Source organism: Chelon labrosus, assembly GCF_963514085.1.
Source record: "Chelon labrosus genome assembly, chromosome: 11".
Classification (NCBI taxonomy): domain Eukaryota; kingdom Metazoa; phylum Chordata; class Actinopteri; order Mugiliformes; family Mugilidae; genus Chelon; species Chelon labrosus.
Genome location: NC_140344.1, coordinates 6,155,955 through 6,174,826, shown reverse-complemented (window position 1 = coordinate 6,174,826; position 18,872 = coordinate 6,155,955). Strand labels below are relative to the sequence as shown.

Below are 18,872 nucleotides of genomic sequence, written 5' to 3'. Positions count from 1 at the left end.
GTCTGTATTGCCGGAAAAAAACAACAACAAGAACAGTTATCCCAACAATGGCGGCCAGCCAAAGTCTCACACAGGAATAACTACTGTCGCTCTGATAATGATAGCGACCGAACAACTGTTGTTTGCAGTGTTCCCTGCAAACATTTCGACGTCTAATAAACGCTTTAATGTCTACAATTGTTCACGTTAAAGCGTCTCTAAACGTTAGCACGGTGGTTGTGTTCAAAAGCTAACGAGCTGATGGGAAAAGATGCAATGCTAACTGTAGCAACAACTGTTTAGATTAATACGACAAAGCTAAAACAGCAAACACTATAAATGAACATAAAGTTAACTAGGCAGTATGGGTTGACCGAACTTACCTGCTATTTAGTGAACGATGATTTAGACCAGCTGTAGTAGAGGTCGTAGCCTACGGTGCAGACTCGGCCATTGCTTCCACAGAAGAGGAACACCTGGGCCAATCGGAGTGGCTCTTACGGTGTATGTGATGACACAATGCCGCAGCCAGTTAGAGTCGCGAATTCGCACACATTTCGCCTGATATGATTGAGGCGCAGAACTCAGTTAAATTTAGCCAGACCGGATTAGTTGCACAAACTACGGTCCAGAGACCCTTAAATAAACCAGTAGGAAAAATAAGAAAATGTAAAATAACAAAATATTATGTAGGCTATACAATAAATAAATAATAAATATTTTTTAATCGCAAATCAACAATCAACAATGAATATGAATATAAATTATTAATCATTCATACTGATTAATCATGTTGATAACAACAAGTTTGATATTTATCTTAAATAAAAAAAAAAAATACATTCGTCAATTTCCTGCACCTGTCTTAGACGTCCATATGACCTCCAGAAAAGTTATCTAGTCTGACGATCAAATGTTGAACGGCATATTGAGGTCTAAATGGGGTCATGGTTAGACGTCGAAATAGCGGACCTAGTTTGCACGTCGTGTAGACGTTCAGAATTGGTCATGGACCGACGGACGCAATATAGACCTGATCTGCACGTCAATCAGACGTCTAATGTTTAGTGGGATCTCTCTCTACTTTAAAATAAATAAATAAATAAATAATAATAATAATAATAAAAATGAGTTCAGTAGCCTAGTTGTCTAGATTAAGAGGGTTGCCAACCGTCCCTTGAAAAACAGAACCGTTCCGTATTTAGAAACAAAAGTAGGCTACGCGTCCAGTATTGATCTGAAACGGGACGCACTTTGTCCCGTATTACCATGAGAATCAAAAATAGTGAGAAAAATGTCAATGGAATGAATGAACAACAGGGCGCTTTATGTGAAAATTTACGGTAAACTTATTCCCATGAGCTGACAGCGGGAATCCCGCTCATCTCATTTGTTGAGGTAGGCTACTGTTATTTGGGAAGAAGATAAAGGCAACAACTTTTACTCACACTTTCTACTTTTACTCGCACTTTCTGTTTGAACTTTTCTTATTGCACTTTTACAAGAGGAATGCTCTGCTTTCTATTGTTTTATATTTTTACAGTTTTAAGTTAAGCAGGATAGCTTTCTGTTAATTTTGTTATTTTGTATTAAAAATAAATTGTTGAATAATAATTTGTTTTGCACGTGTTCATATCACTCAAAACTATGCATCTAATTTAATTCGGATTCGAGTCAAATAGTTCAAAAATCGTTTCACACACACACACACACAAAAAAGCTAAAAAAAAAAAATAAATAAATAAAAAATCACCACGCCGGGAAGGGTGAAGGCAATCGGGTCGGCTGGCCCTGACAATGAGGTGTCCCTTATTTATTTTTCAGGGAGTTGTCAACCCTTTATATGTTGTTCTGCATTTACAAAATACAATACTTTGACTCCTTCAGTATATTGCTGTAATTTCTTTCTTTGTTAACGTGATTACTTTTATTCTCTGGCCCCTTAGTTTGCCTCAGTTTAATGAACTGACCCCTATTCCCAATTAATTGAATAGCCCTGGTTTAAAAGAAAGAAAAATGTTTTTAGGGATAGCCGCCTGAGGGCACTGTTGATCCATCTTACTTGTGAAACATTTAACTGAATTTGGCTAGATCGTGTAAATTTTATCATACAAGGATCAAAATTGTCTCATTATTATCCTTTGGACTTCCTGACAAACAATATATGACTTACCAGATGATTACAATTTTGAGACATGGTATGAAACTTTTTCTTTGTTTGTTTTTACAGAGAAGTGAAGACCTAGATTTTGCTCAGGGAGGTAAAGAATTTACGACCTTCATCTGTTTTTACTCCCCTAGTCACTCTGGGGGAGAGGGAGAAAGAAAGTGTCCAGCATGCATGTGTGTATCTCTGAAAGGGATGAATAACAGAGAGACCCTTTGCATGGGTCTGTCCAGCATCAGATTAGCACCTTTACGGCTAAGGTGTAAAGATTAGTCCATTAGAAGGGTCCTTCTGCAGGGCAGCCTTCTTAAATTTACTTTCCAGAGAGGGGGAGAGATTGATAGGACAGCAGAGGCCCCTACACAAATGTGCTGTAGTTTAATGTTTACTTTTAACAGTATTGGATTTTGGAAAATGTCATGTATGCAGACTTTTCTAACAGGTACGCTCCACGGTTTAGCCTATATTTTTTATTTTATCTTGTACTTTTCTGTGTTTAGGAATTGCATCAACTTTTTCTTTCTTGCATTTGAGGCAACACTAACACATTGTAAAAGTATACAACATGCTGTGAAAGGCATTGTATGAATAAAATTATCACAGAATAAAACAACGTACACATTTTAGCCACAGAAGAGTGATGGTTTTGAAAGAGCTGTATAAGAAGCCATCTATGTTACCAATCAATGCATCAAGAGAAGAGACTGTGCAGGGGATATGGTCCTCCCATGAAAGCCTCTAATGGCAGCCTTATCAGTTTTCATTCTACCAGCTATGTGGCCCTAATGAGAACCACTAACTGGTTGTAAAACATATTTTCTGCATGATACAAGGATACATGAGGAGATCTGACGTGCGGCTGTAGTAATTACTTTTATCCTGCAGGGGGCAATAACGCCAGGTAGCGTCAAACACTGCCAATAGAAATCAGAAGAAGAAAAGCGAGAGCAAGGAGATCTTCAGGTCTTTTGTCGTCTGCCAGTTAAATATTTCAGTTGTTAAAGTAACCATGTCTTAAGTTCAAAGATTTAGAGAGTTCACCAAGGAGAGACTAACTGCTGCTGCTGAAGAAATATTTGTAGTCTTTGAAGAAATGATCGCCCAGTATGAGGGAGAGATTGATCGTCAACGCAAACTGCTGGATACCATCTTAAAACCCGAGATAAAGTTACACAGAATAGGTATGTAAACATATAATGGTCTTGATAAATTAACAAAAATTGTGGTTCTACTGAAGGTATTTTTCAAACAGAAATCACATGAAAGCGTGTCTTGTTAAAACAAACGTGGAACCTCAAACACAGTATGTATGAGGCACATTAGAAGCTGATTTACTGCAGAGATTAGAAACTAGAGCTGTAACTGGGAGGTAACAAAGACCACACAAACCTAGAAATGACGACGTGCCTTTTTATTTAAAATGACCAGTGATCGAGAAATGTTTTGCCATTCAGACCAAATTATAAGAATGTACAGCAGAAGGAAACTGCATTCCTCCCAGTTCAGCGTAGAAAAACTAAAAAATACAAGCAAGTACAGCAAGGAGGGTGGTCTGGTGAGATACCTCACTCATGTTTCAGGTTAATTCCTTAACCTAAAGTTCTCTTTCAACATTCGTTGAGGTATCTCACAGCCATTGTATAAAGAAAACTGTCAAAGAAGAAAACAACGTACACATTTTAGCCAGAAAAGACTGATGGTTTTGAAAGAGCTGTATAAGAAATCTTCTCAACAGACGAGGTACTTATCAGCCACTTACAACACAGTAGAGCCCGACCGATAAAGGATTTTGAAGGCCGATACCGATACAAATATTTGTTGGTTTTAAAATCCGATATTCCGATATATCGGCCGATATTTATTTAATTTTTTTTTTAATTTCAGAAACGCGCAACAAAACATTAACATATTTCCCTAACATTAGTTATTTGTAGTTATTTATGAGTTTTAACTAAAATAATATGATAATGCATTTTAAAAAGAAACTTGTTTCTTTTATTGTCACAACAGAACAGAGGAACATCAAAACATATTAAAGTTCTTAACGTTAGCGGTCTTCCACTGATAGTGGCATTAGCTAGCTTTGTGGTTAACTAGTCTATGATGAGCCATAATTTAGCAATGGATAACGTCATACTGCAAATTGTAAAACATACATTTTCAATATAACAGGCCAAGGAGAGATGATACGTCTCATTGCTATAACTGTCACGCTATTAAAGAAATACTTCAGTCACATTGTCAAAAGTTAAAAGGACAGTCAGTCAACTACACTGTAACAACGTAACGTAATTAGCTAATTCCGCTTCACTCTCGGCTTATTTAACAGCAGCAAAACTGGACATGATAGTCACGAATTTTGTCATGCTTATTTGAGTTAAGAGAACTGATGGGGATGTTCTTTGAACACACCATGAACACACTTCACCAGGGGCGGAGTGGGGCACTAAAATCCACTGGAAAAATTCTGACCGCACCGGCCGCTATTCCCGGAGAATTTAGTAACGTCAATGATTCTGATAAGGTCAGGCCGGTCGCGTTCGCCTCGCGGCCGCTCAATTTGTGATCCGCTGCGTAAATACTTCGGCCGGCCGACCGGGAAAAGTCCCGGTCGTCCCGATTGCCACTCCGCCCCTGCACTTCACCGATGATCTTACTCGCGGATAACTGGTTCTCTCTGCCCGACTCTGGCTGGATCAGCAGGTTGCAGGATGTGTGGCGCGTAATACACGAGTGTTGCCAACAGGGACAGTCGAGTGCCCTCTGGTGGACAAACTATACAACGCCAACACTCATGACATGGTTGAAGGGTGTTTCGTTTTTATTTTATTTTTGAAATATTCATTTATCGGCCATTATAAATGCCGATACCGATAGTTTGGAAAATGCCTAATATCGGCCGATAATATCGGCCTGCCGATAAATCGGTCGGGCTCTACAACACAGTGTGGGAATCTGTCCCCAGAAAGCTTCACTCACATTCACATCTTGAATCTGGAGTTACAGATATTCATATTAAAGCCTCAACTTCCAATCAGTAATTGGAAGCTGGGGCATTATGGAATGAATTTACTATCATAATGCAAGAGCATTTTAAATTGATTCGAGGGCAGGATTTATCGATTTCATTCTCAGATTTTGTGATATTATCTCTCAAAACTCTGCTCTCGCTCTCAAATTTGCTCTGCGCTCTCAAATTTGCTCTGCGCGTGCTCAAACTGTGTCCACACACTCGGTTACGATGCTGCTCGCGCAGATTTCCTGCGCTCACTCTCCAGCTCTCTCTCTTGCTCTCACGGAACATGTGCGCTCACGAAACTCTGCTCTGCTCGCGGATCTTTGGTGTATCAACGCTGTCAACCAATAGAAGGCCGGCTGGTAGTGACCAATCAGATGATCCCTGTTTGTATACGGTGCGTTGGCTGTTTTTCAAAGAGCGTCGCATACGGGCGGGCACTCTTTCAACAGGTTTCATTCACTCCCTACCTCCGGGGCAGTAATAAATGTGATTTCTTTTATTTGTTGGACCACTGTTCGAATAAAATATCATTCAACACATACAAGAGCGTCCGAGCTTCTCATTAAAATGGCTATATTGTATAATAATAGCCGCATCGAACACTGTTCTTTGCGGTGTGCTGGTGCAGAAAACAATGTCACCATCCTGAAGCTAGCGGGACGGACAAAATGGATCGGCGGCAAAGCCAAAGTGCTCAGGCAAGTTATTTTTAAATTAATTTTGATGAAAACTGTAAACAGTTTATTTGATCATATATCCTCATCACTTCCTGATGAGGATATAGCATCCACTTAACATAGTTTGTAAGTATAAGTCACTGGCTAAGTCATTAATAAGCATGATGTTTGGGTTATCTAAATATATTTCGTATGGTGTCCATGCATGTTTAATACCAGGTATATGAGCAAATAAACTGTTTACAGTTTTCATCAAAATGAATTTAAAAATAACTTGCCTGAGCACTTTGGCTTTGCCGCCGATCCATTTTGTCCGTCCCGCTAGCTTCAGGATGGTGACATTGTTTTCTGCACCAGCACACCGCAAAGAACAGTGTTCGATGCGGCTATTATTATACAATATAGCCATTTTAATGAGAAGCTCGGACGCTCTTGTACACTATATTACCAAAAGTATTCGCTCACCCATTCAAATGATCAGAATCAGGTGTTCTAATCACTTGGCCTGGCCCCAGGTGTATAAATTCAAGCACTCAGGCATGCAGACTGTGAAACAAGACATTTGTGAAAGAATGGGCCGCTCTCAGGAGCTCAGTGAATTCCAGCGTGGAACTGTCATAGGATGCCACTTGTGCAACAAATCCAGTCGTGAAATTTCCTCGCTCCTAAATATTCCACAGTCAACTGTCAGCTCTATTATAACAAAATGGAAGCGTTTGGGAAAAACAGCAACTCAGCCACGAAGTGGTAGGCCACGTAAAGTGACGGAGAGGGGTCAGCGGATGCTGAAGCGCATAGTGCAAAGAGGTCGCCGACTTTCTGCACAGTCAATTGCTACAGAGCTACAAACTTCATGTGACCTTCAGATTAGCCCAAGTACAGTACGCAGAGAGCTTCATGGAATGGGTTTCCATGGCCGAGCAGCTGCAGCCAAGCCACACATCACCAAGTGCAATGCAAGGCGTCGGATGCAATGGTGTAAAGCACGCCGCCACTGGCCTCTAGAGCAGTGGAGACGCGTTCTCTGGAGTGATGAATCACGCTTTTCCATCTGGCAATCTGATGGACGAGTCTGGGTTTGGAGGTTGCCAGGAGAACGGTACATTTCAGATTGCATTGTGCCAACTGTGAAATTTGGTGGAGGAGGAATTATGGTATGGGGTTGTTTTTCAGGAGCTGGGCTTGGCCCCTTAGTTCCAGTGAAAGGAACATTGAATGCTTCAGGATACCAAAACATTTTGGACAATTCCATGCTCCCAACCTTGTGGGAACAGTTTGGAGCGGGCCCCTTCCTCTTCCAACATGACTGTGCACCAGTGCACAAAGCAAGGTCCATAAAGACGTGGATGACAGAGTCTGGTGTGGATGAACTTGACTGGCCTGCACAGAGTCCTGACCTGAACCCGATAGAACACCTTTGGGATGAATTAGAGCGGAGACTGAGAGCCAGGCCTTCTCGACCAACATCAGTGTGTGACCTCACCAATGCGCTTTTGGAAGAATGGTCAAAAATTCCTATAAACACTCTCCTCAACCTTGTGGACAGTCTTCCCAGAAGAGTTGAAGCTGTAATAGCTGCAAAAGGTGGACCGACATCATATTGAATTCTATGAGTTAGGAATGGGATGGCACTTCAGTTCATAGAATGAGTAAAGGCAGGTGAGCGAATACTTTTGGTAATATAGTGTATGTGTTGAATGATATTTTATTCGAACAGTGGTCCAACAAATAAAAGAAATCACATTTATTACTGCCCCGGGGGTAGGGAGTGGATAAAACCTGTTGAAAGAGTGCCCGCCCGTATGCGACGCTCTTTGAAAAACAGCCAACGCACCGTATACAAACAGGGATCATCTGATTGGTCACTACCAGCCGGCCTTCTATTGGTTGACAGCGTTGATACACCAAAGATCCGCGAGCAGAGCAGAGTTTCGTGAGCGCACATGTTCCGTGAGAGCAAGAGAGAGAGCTGGAGAGTGAGCGCAGGAAATCTGCGCGAGCAGCATCGTAACCGAGTGTGTGGACACAATTTGAGCACGCGCAGAGCAAATTTGAGAGCGCAGAGCAAATTTGAGAGCGAGAGCAGAGTTTTGAGAGATAATATCACAAAATCTGAGAATGAAATCGATAAATCCTGCCCTCGAATCAATTTAAAATGCTCTTGCATTATGATAGTAAATTCATTCCATAGGGCATCGCTCTCCTCTCATGAATTGACAAACTAGAGGGTGCTGGTCGTTATAGCGGCCAAATACACTTTTGAGAGTGGAGAATGACTGTCCATTATCCAGTAGTTCAGTCCAGTAGAAATGTAAGAATAACAGAGACGGGACTTTGGAAAGCCTTTGTTCGTTGATGTAACTTTTTCTAAACGACCAATGTTATGGTAACAACGTTGATGACAGACTTGGTTCGGTTTGATTAACAATTTTGAGCTGTGTTCAGTTATATTAAAATATTAATGTTATATTACAGCATGGATTCAGACATAACTTTAGTCTAGATTTTGAAATGTTAGTCGTTTAAGTTAAACAGTAGGGCTCTCAAGTCTGAACTGAGTTCAGGGTGAAATTATGGCGGCGACGGCAGGAATTTGGTTGGGGTGGGGATGGGGCTTTGATCTGATAAATGACACATAAATTTGCACAAATAAAAATATTTATTTAATTCAGCATTTCTTAGTGCAGGTGTGTGTGTGTCTGATAATGTCTGAGCTTATCAATGGTATTACATAATTTAGCCCCCTGGGAAAGATATTTCTGCAACCGAGTCAAATATATGCAGCATTCATCAGCCTATCACGGAGCGAGGTGAATGCAAGCTAGATCCTGCATGAGCCTTCAAGCAAAGCAGAGCTTTTTTTTCAAATCTCATCTTAAATTGGTAATGTCCTTCCTAGAAGTTGGTCTCAACTGCTTTGTGAATAACGTTAAGAAAAAACTAAGCGGTGGCCTAAGAGAAAAGCTATGTGAATAATGTGTCCTGAACTAAGACTAAAAAACAAGTGTCAGAACAGCTGCTGAAACTAACCGGGATTCAACTGGCTAGCTAGGCTAGTTCACGCACTGGTCAACCGCTAACATTACTGAGTATCAGCTGCCTGGACACAATATTCCCCAGCAACAAAAATGATGAGATGACTTACAATTGGTGTAGGCCTATCAGTCGTTCTTTCCATTTTCAAATGGCAATCAAAAATTAAAAAGTAATTGGTTATTTGTCATTTGTTTTTTAATCTTATACAAAGCGAAAAAAATATTTCAATTTTAGGCTCAGATCAAAAATATGAAATGGAAGAACGGGACACAGGACTGATTTAAATATTTAATTGGTCGGGTTTACGTGACCCGGAAGTTTTGTAATGAATGAGATGTGACCATTGACTGTATATACTAGGATGTGACTCGATGTGACAGTCCCTTTTCTCAGCGAGCGTCTGGTCTGAACCGGGAAAATCTAAATCTTGCCCGGATAGAGAGCCGAAGTCCCGCCCCCTCTACTTCCGGGTTATGGGACCTATCTTTCGAAAAAATATGAACGGCAGTCTATGGCGAAAGATAAATTATTTTCTGGTCCCGATCGACTTGTGCCTTGGATTATACATATGTTGTTTTTCAGAATAAAAAATGATTTTACATGTCAAGAATGTCACAGTTTGTCGCAAGATAGTTAAGTAAAACGCTATGGAAAATACGTAATTAAATGAACTACAAGTCCCGCATGCTGGCGCGTACGGAACCGACCAAAACTCCCTTCGTGTAACTACAGCTCTCGACATGACCCGATTTATAATGATTTTCACCTCGTTTGATGCTTCTGCCTTCGTCCTGGAAGAAGACGGTAAAGCTCAACAAGGAGACAGCCATAGTTCTCTAGGGATCTCTAGACTAGAGAGATGTAGTTCACTAAGCGATCTCATACAAAACCTAATGTTGTTCAGCTTATTTACGTCAAATAATTTATCTCTTGACGTGAAAAATTATCTTTTAAATTCACACACATCATATGTGAAATTCATGCCACAATTCGATCGGGACCAAAAAATAATTATTATCTCTCCATAGACTGCCGTTCATATTTTTTCGAAAGATAGGTCCCATAACCCGGAAGTAGGGGGGCGGGACTTCGCCTCTCTATACGGTCCACCCCAGCTCCCACCGACGTTCCAGCCACATGTGGGTTATCCGAGAGAGGCGGAGTCTCTCAAAACCAATATGGCAGCCGCCATGTCCAGCTGTTAAGAAACCAATGGGCAGAGGTGGACAGAGTACACACCTTCACTACTTGAGTAAAAGTACAGATACTCCTTGTCAAATATTACTCCAATACAAGTAAAAGTAGCTTGGTCAAAATATTACTTCAGTAAAGTACTAAAGTATTGGCTTAAAAAAATACTTAAGTAAAAGTATTCAAAAAGTATCTCAGGAAATACAGAAAAGTAGCTTTATTGTCATTATACAATCCACTCTACAATCCACAGCCTCACTCTTTCTCTTGCAGACAGCCTTTCTCTCCCTCTCTCTCTCCCTCTCTCTCTCTCTCCCTCTCCATCTCTCTCTCTCACTACAAGCCCATACAATTACGTTTAAAATGTTCATCAGCAATTTAACAAACATTAAGGTAGCTAACGTCAGTAGCTACTTTACATTAGATAAGGCCACGGGTGCTCGTGGGAGTTTCTCCAGGTGTTTCTCCAGTTTCTTCCTGCAGTGTATGGATTTTATGGCATGACGTACAGGTATAGCAATACGACTAAAACAAACCATATGCGAATCAGCAGAAACAGTTAATCTTCTCAGAATTTTGAAGAAAACAAAAAATTAATCAGCTGACGTAAGCTCAAAAGTAGCGAGTAACAAGAGCATCAACAGAAATGTAGTGGAGTAAAAAGTACAATATTTGGACTTCAAATGTAGTGGAGTGAAAGTAAAAGTATCCCCCAAAAATAATACTCAAGTAAAGTACAGATACTCAAAAACTGTAGTCAAGTAAATTTACTTCGTTACTGTCCACCACTGCCAATGGGTGATGTCACGGACGGTTTGTCCATCTATTATATACAGTCTGCACTTGAATCAAACATTCTCAGTGAAATGAACACTTGAACGTGCAACAACAGCCTGTTAACTAAGTTTTTTTTAAATTTATTCATCACTACTACTTCTGGATTAAAAGCAGTTTTCTGAGCTTCATCTTCTCTTACTGCTCTGTCGTCACTTTAAGCCAGGGGTGTCAAACTGATCCGTGGAAGGGCCACTGTGGCTGCAGGTTTTCATTCCAACCATGCAACACCCATGCAGTGGGTGTGGCTGGCAAGTTTTTGTTCCAATCAAGCAAGAGAACACCTGAAGTGACTGTGTGAAGGCAGTTCAGTTGATTGATTAAGCCAAGTCAGGTGTGCTGTTGCATGGTTAGAATGAAAACCTGCAGCCACAGTGGCCCTTTTACGGATCAGTTTGACACATGTGCTTTAAGCCACAGAACTACTGTAAGTTAACAATAGCTGACTTGACCTGTTGTCTGTCATTATAAACAACTCCTTCTTTCTCTTTGTCCTTGTAGACTTTCCACAGCAACATGTCTGTAAGGAGGAGGAGGTTCTCACTAACCAGCAGCTCTGTAACCAGGAGATGAACTCCAGTGTGAACCAGGAGGAAGCAGAGCCTCCACAGATTAAAGAGGAACAGGAGGAGCTCTGCTCCAGTCAAGAGGGAGAGCAGCTCGTACTGAAGGAGGAGCCTGATACCATGATGGTGACTCCAGTTTATGAGGAAACTAACCACAGTGAACCAGAAAAAAGTGGTGACCAGCTCATCTATTACAATTCTCCAGAGAAACAGGATAAGGAAGGACTGCAGCACGTACATCCAGAATCAAGTAGAAATGCACAGCTGAGGCCAAATAAGGGATGTGACTTTAACAATGTTAACAACTTTACATCGACGGACTGTAACCTTGTTACTGACACAGAAAAATTGGATGTTTTTCGAACGCTCCCAAAAAATATGTCTCAAATGAAGAAAAATCACAAGATCCAAAGTGGTGTGAAACCATATATTTGTAACACTTGTGGGAAAAGTTTCCACCAAAATTGTGTTTTGACTCTCCACATGAGAACTCACACAGGTGAGAAGCCGTATTCTTGCAAAACATGTGGGAAAAGTTTCAGTCAAACAGGTAATTTGACTATCCACATGAGATCTCACACAGGTGAGAAGCCATATTCTTGCAAAACATGTGGGAAAAGTTTCCGTCAAAATAGTAATTTGACCGTCCACATGAGAACTCACACAGGTGAGAAGCCATATTCTTGCAAAACATGTGGGAAAAGTTTCCGTGAAAATAATAATTTGACCGTCCACATGAGAACTCACACAGGTGAGAATCCATATCCTTGCAAAACATGTGGGAAAAGTTTCCGTCAAAATAGTAATTTGACCGTCCACATGAGAACTCACACAGGTGAGAAGCCATATTCTTGCAAAACATGTGGGAAAAGTGTCACTCATTTGACTGAACACATGAGAACTCACACAGGTGAGAAGCCGTATTCTTGTAAAATATGTGGGAAAAGTTTCAGTCGAAGCAATTATTTGACTCAACACATGAGAATTCACACAGGTGAGAAGCCGTATACTTGCAAAATATGTGGGAAAACTTTCAGTCGAAGCAATTATTTGACTCAACACATGAGAATTCACACAGGTGAGAAGCCGTATCCTTGCAAAGTTTGTGGGAAATGTTTCAGAGAAAGTGGTACTTTGATTGTTCATATGAGAACTCACACAGGTGAGAAGCCATATTCTTGCAAAACATGTGGGAAAAGTTTCTGTAAAATAAGTCTGTTGACTGTCCACATGAAAACTCACACATGTGAGAAGCCATATTCTTGCAAAATATGTGGGAAAAGTTTCCGTCAAAATAGTGATTTGACCGTCCACATGAGAACTCACACAGGTGAGAAGCCATATTCTTGCAAAATATGTGGGAAAGGTTTCCGTCAAAATCGTGATTTCACCGTCCACATGAGAACTCACACAGGTGAGAGGCCGTATTCTTGCAAAACATGTGGGAAAAGTTTCCGTGAAAATAGTGATTTGACCGTCCACATGAGAACTCACACAGGTGAGAGGCCGTATTCTTGCAAAACATGTGGGAAAAGTTTCCGTCAAAATAGTTGTTTGACCATCCACATGAGAACTCACACAGGTGAGAGGCCGTATTCTTGCAAAACATGTGGGAAATCTTTCAGCATTAGTAGTACTTTGACTGTTCACATGAGAACTCACACAGGCGACAAGCCATATATTTGCAAAATATGTGGGAAATGTTTCTTCCATCAAAGTCAATTGAATATCCACATGAGAACTCACACAGGTGAGAATCCATATTCTTGCAAAACATGTGGGAAAAGTTTCCGTCAAAATAGTTATTTGACCATCCACATGAGAACTCACACAGGTGAGAGGCCGTATTCTTGCAAAACATGTGGGAAATCTTTCAGCATTAGTGGTACCTTGAATGTTCACATGAGAACTCACACAGGTGACAAGCCATATATTTGCAAAATATGTGGGAAATGTTTCTTTCATCAAAGTCAATTGAAAATCCACATGAGAACTCACACAGGTGAGAAGACGTACTCTTGCAAAACATGTCAGAAATCTTTCAGCAGTAATCGTAATTTGACTGTTCACATGAGAACTCACACAGGTGAGAAGCTGTATTCTTGCAAAACATGTGGGAAAAGTTTCTGTCAAAATAGTGATTTGACTGTGCACATGAGAACTCACACAGGTGAGAAGCCGTACTCTTGCAAAACATGTTGGAAATCTTTCAGCATTAATTGTAATTTGACTGTTCACATGAGAACTCACACAGGTGAGAAGCCGTATTCTTGCAAAACATGTGGGAAAAGTTTCTGTCAAAATAGTAATTTGACTCTCCACATGAGAACTCACACAGGTGAGAAGCCATATTCTTGCAAAACATGTGGTAAATCTTTCAGCCGTAATGGTGCGTTGACTGTTCACATGAGAACTCACACAGGTGAGAGGCCATATTTTTGCAAAACGTGGGAAAGGTTTCCGTCAAAATAGTCATTTGACCGTCCACATGAGAACTCACACAGGTGAGAAGCCGTACTCTTGCAAAACATGTGGGAAAAGTTTCAGTGTTGCTCGTAATTGTTTGTGCTGCTTGAGAAGACAATGTTCTGAAATATCTGTGGAGAAATATTGTGAATAATTCAAATACAATCAGTAACATGTGTTTATGTTTAAATCCCTTTTAGACTGTGTTTCTACAGTAATAGTGTGAATTTACTGCCTGCCATACAGCTCAATGTCTAATACAATATTTTTTTGTCTGTCAGATTTGACAATGAATTTGAACGTGTTGTCTGGGAATTATGAATTAACGTGTAGGGTTTGTTACACCTTTTAAATGTCTCGTAAGGGCATGGTTTAAGTCAATTTATCAGTTTCGATTAATATATTTCCGAACTGAAGGAATGAATTCTTTTCACAATTTATACCATAAATTCTCTGCCATAAAACAATGCCACAAACAACTTCTTAAGTGTGAATAAATATTGATTTATTAAAGTGACAACTATGAATAAATGAGGTACTAATAGAATATATGCATATGTGTGTGTAATCAAATAGAATGGATATGATGAGACGTGAAACAACCGATTTGTAGAACGATGGTGAGAAATGGAGATGTATTATATCTTTACCAGGGGTGGAAACAGTACCAAAAAAATCTACTCAAGTAAAAGTACTGTTACCTTGATGAAATTTTACTTAAGTAAAAGTACTGGTGTAAAAATCTAAAGTAAAAGTAAAAAGTATCTCATTTAAAATGTACTCAGAGTAAAAGTTACTTAGTTACTTCTTAGGCGGGGTGTATAATCTCTCCCCATGCAATAAAAAAGTACAAAAACATACACAAAGCTCAAACTCACTTTTTTATTAAAGAAAACACATAGATCACAGATAGATCCAGATTACAGTTCCTCTCTTCTTTAAAAGCAGGTTGTTCAACCACAGAAAACGGATGAAGGCCTTCACAAATTAAGTTAATCAGAACCGCGTCAACTTTTGTTTGCGGCACACGTGTGGTTCCACCCACCACCACCAAGTCAGATATTTTTGCTTGCTTGTGTGGGTTTTTTTCTGGTTCCAGGGTCCGCTTCCATGCTACTACGAGGTCAGTGTAGACTTTCATCTTTGATGGATGTTTCCTCTGCAAAGAAAAAACAAACACCATCATATAAATAATCAATACCATGTTTTCATTAAACATACACTTAAAATATTTTTTTATATTAATAGATTAATTCATATTTTTCAAAGTGACATGTAGAAAGAGTAGACTAGATATGTCACTGGCAGATTAAGTGTGGTCCCAGATCACCTGGTTTTATCCTGCATAGAAGATTACTGAATGAAAAACATTCACCAATATATCAATCAATCAACCTTTATATAGCGCCAAATCACAACAACAGTCATCTCAAGGCACTTTACACATAGAGCAGGTCTAGACCATACTCTTTAATTTAATTTTAAAGAGACACAATATTAGAACAACACTAGAAGATTTTAGCCAAAACTTAATAACTTGTTGGTGCATTTTTCAATGTGTTAGTACACTCATAAGCAATTTTCAACCCATTTCTTAGCAATAGTAGCATAATTTTGTGTGAAATTAAGGAATGAGTCAAATTTGATTGTTTAAAATGAAGCTTACTAGCTTACCAAGTTAGCTAACGTTAACTAGCACTATAAAGCTGGCTGCTAACACTGACGGTAGCATATCATGATTGAGTAAAGTTATTAATTGCATGCTTCGATTGAGAGCGTTGTAGGTGTACAGCAGAATGCAGTAGATTGCAACTTTGGAATGTCTTTGTAGGTGAAGGAGTAAGCCGGATCGTCACGGCTTCTCTGAAACTGTTTCGTTGCTATGGTGACAGCCTCTTGGTTTCTTTATCGGTGGAAGAGATTGGGTCTTATTCTGATATCCCAGCTGACTACGCTCACTAAGAGAAAACCCGAAGTTGGCTTTCTTAATTAGTACGTCATGGGGCGAAGAATAAAAAAATAAAATAAAATAAAATAAATGAATAAACTTAAAAATGTAAGTTTACTACGAAAAGTGTGCGTCGGGAAAAAGGGTCCGACGAGAAACAAGCTTGGGAAACGTTTGGCAGACTGATTCCAAGTTGGGGGTATAAAATGCGAATAAATGTGCAAAGAAGAAGAAAACAAAAACTAAGACTAGAGTTAAAAAAAAAAAGTTGAAGTAAAACGAAGTGAAGTAAAAAGGTAAAAATTAAAAGAACGTGTCCCTCTGGTTTTATGTGTTAATTATTCAGGGCGTGTTTTGGATCGGGTTTCCAAATTTGCGAGGAAAGAGAAGGGAACGCCTACAGTTCTATGTCTAAAGATATCTTATTGACCTACTTTATATGAACTAATTTAATCATTCCACCATTCACCATGGCTCGTTAGCAATGTTTCTGCCTATGCAGCAACATTCATCATTACAAGATGGCATATCTGAATGACCAAATCAAAAAACCCCAAAGCATCAGCAAATTAATAACATCAGGTTCCTTCTTGTAGGTGATATTTTGCTGTGGTTTCTAAGACAACAACTTCATACTACAATTTCAACTAATAGCTATAGGAACATACATGAGGTTCAACACTTGAATTTTAACAATGGTTTAAAAGAAAGAAAAATGTTTTTAGGGATAGAAGCCTGAGGACACTGTTGATCCATCTTACTTGTGAAACATTTAAATGAATTTGGCTAGATCGTGTAAATTTTATCATACAAGGATCAAAATTGTCTCATTATTATCCTTTGGACTTCCTGACAAACAACATATGACTTACCACATGATTACAATTTTGAAAGACATAGTATGAAACTTTTTTTTGTTTGTTTTTACAGAGAAGTGAAGACCTAGATTTTGCTCAGGGAGGTAAAGAATTTACGACCTTCATCTGTTTTTACTCCCCTCGTCACTCTGGGGGAGGGGGAGAAAGAAAGTGTCCAGCATGCATGTGTGTATCTCTGAAAGGGAAGAATAACAGACTTAAAACCTTATGGAATATAACATTAAGGATTCTAGATTCTGTCCTTATGAAGATGGAGAGATAACTCTTCTGATCTGCCCGTTTAGTTCCTGAGATTGTCTTGATGTTCTTTCAATTCAAGACTTATTAGATCAGAAAAAGAGAGTGGGAAATTCCACAGGACTGTAAATCTGTGTTCTTTGACTCTCGTCCACACGTACGAAGACGATCTTTTCCCTCTCCGTTTTCGATCATCGTTTCAAGAAATATCCGCGTCCACACGGATCCGTTTCAGCACGACCGAAAACGCTACTTCATATTCCAGGCCTATAGGTGGCGCTGTTTCAGTTTCAGAAATTCACCAAAAACAGAGAGGAAGAGGCGGAGCATGCGCACAAATCTTGAGCGCTGTTTACAAATCGCCTTTTTTGCTCAGCGTGGTGGCACAGGAGCATGATATTTTGCCCTAGTAACCCTAATAGGCTCAATATCGTCTCTAGCAGGAAAACTAGGATAGTCCGCCATTGTTGTTGATGTTGTTACGAGACGTCTCGCGGGATGTGGAAGGCTGCTCGGGAGTGTGGCGATGACGTCATCGTTTTCCCCGTTTTCCCCGTTTTCGCCGTCCACATGAAAACGCAAGAGCTGCGTTTTCGAATTTCTCCACCCTGGGACCCGTTTTCAGAAAAGTGCGTTTTAGGGCTATGCGTTTACAGGATACGTGTGGACGAAAGGCCAAAACGATGAAAAACTTATGCGTTTCGGCGTTTTTGCGTTTCCGTGTGGACGGGCCCTCAGTCGAGGTCCAGAGTTCAGAGAGACCCTTTGCATGGGTCTGTCCAGCATCAGATTGGCACTTTTATGGCTAAGGTGTAAAGATTAGTCCATTAGAAGGGTTCTTCTGCAGGGCAGCCTTCTTAAATGTACTTTCCAGAGAGGGGGAGAGATTGATAGGGCAGCAGAGGCCCCTACACAAATGTGCTGTAGTTTTATGTTTACTTTTAACAGTATTGGATTTTGGAAAATGTCATGTCTGCAGACTTTTCTTAACATGTACGCTCCACGGTTTAGCTACATTTTTTATTTTATCTTGTACTTTTCTGTGTTTAGGAATTGCATCAACTTTTTCCTTCTTGCATTTGAGGCAACACTAACACACTGTAAAAGTATACAACATGTTGTGAAAGGCATTGTATGCATAAAATTATCAAAGAAGAAAACAACGTACACATTTTAGCCACAGAAGAGTGATGGTTTTGAAAGAGCTGTATAAGAAGCCATCTATGTTACCAATCGCATCAAGAGAGGAGACTGTGCAGGGGATATGGTCCTCCCATGAAAGTCTCTAATGGCAGCCTTATCAGTTTTCATTCTACCAGCTATGTGGGCCCAGAGTCATAGAGAGAGAGAGTTGCGACACTCTTTGATGTGGCCGCTATGGCTGTCACGTGGTTCATGTAAACCCAATTAGTTCCTAAACATATGCTGGCTGTCATGTTCTTCTATGGGACAGACAGCAGCGATTGCATTATTGAAATATATATATATATTAATATTAAATATAAAATAAAACACACACACAAGTACTTTTTCAGCTGTTATTACATTATTGCATTTTTGTTAATATCAGTTTTGCATTTAGAGAGGCAGGGTGACAACGAAAAACTTATATTACTTAGATAAGTTTTAGGCTACATTTTTGGAGGGAAAAGCTTAGTGTTCATGTTCGCATGGGTAGTAGCACTGGCTTTAGAGGCTCTAACTTAACTTTTCCATGTCATTCATCTGATGGTAGACGTCTCATGATATTCATTTGAGCACAACTGGGCTGTATTAGGCTATTGATTCCCATGATTTTGCTTATAAATACCGATTCAGCTATTAGCCTACCTTCGTGATAACGCAAAGAGGTCTGCCATGGCGGTCCGTTAAGA

The 18,872-nt window shown here is 39.8% G+C and overlaps 1 protein-coding gene across 1 annotated transcript; it reads left to right on the top strand.

Moving 5' to 3' along the window:
- Positions 1-1,938: 1,938 nt before the first annotated feature.
- LOC311495954 (uncharacterized protein) lies at positions 1,939-14,490 on the top strand. The gene is made up of 2 exons (XM_084555637.1): positions 1,939-3,327; positions 11,405-14,490. The coding sequence occupies exons 1-2, from the start codon at positions 3,240-3,242 to the stop codon at positions 13,939-13,941; spliced, it is 2,625 nt and encodes an 874-aa protein (XP_084411763.1). The 5' UTR covers positions 1,939-3,239; the 3' UTR covers positions 13,942-14,490.
- Positions 14,491-18,872: the final 4,382 nt, after the last annotated feature.

Excerpts from the sequence above, each read along its gene's own strand:
- LOC311495954 (XM_084555637.1), top strand. The coding sequence starts at position 3,240 with ATGATCGCCCAGTATGAGGGAGAGATTGATCGTCAACGCAAACTGCTG. Across the intron at positions 3,328-11,404 it reads GATAAAGTTACACAGAATAG|ACTTTCCACAGCAACATGTC; the intron begins GTATGTAAACAT and ends TTGTCCTTGTAG.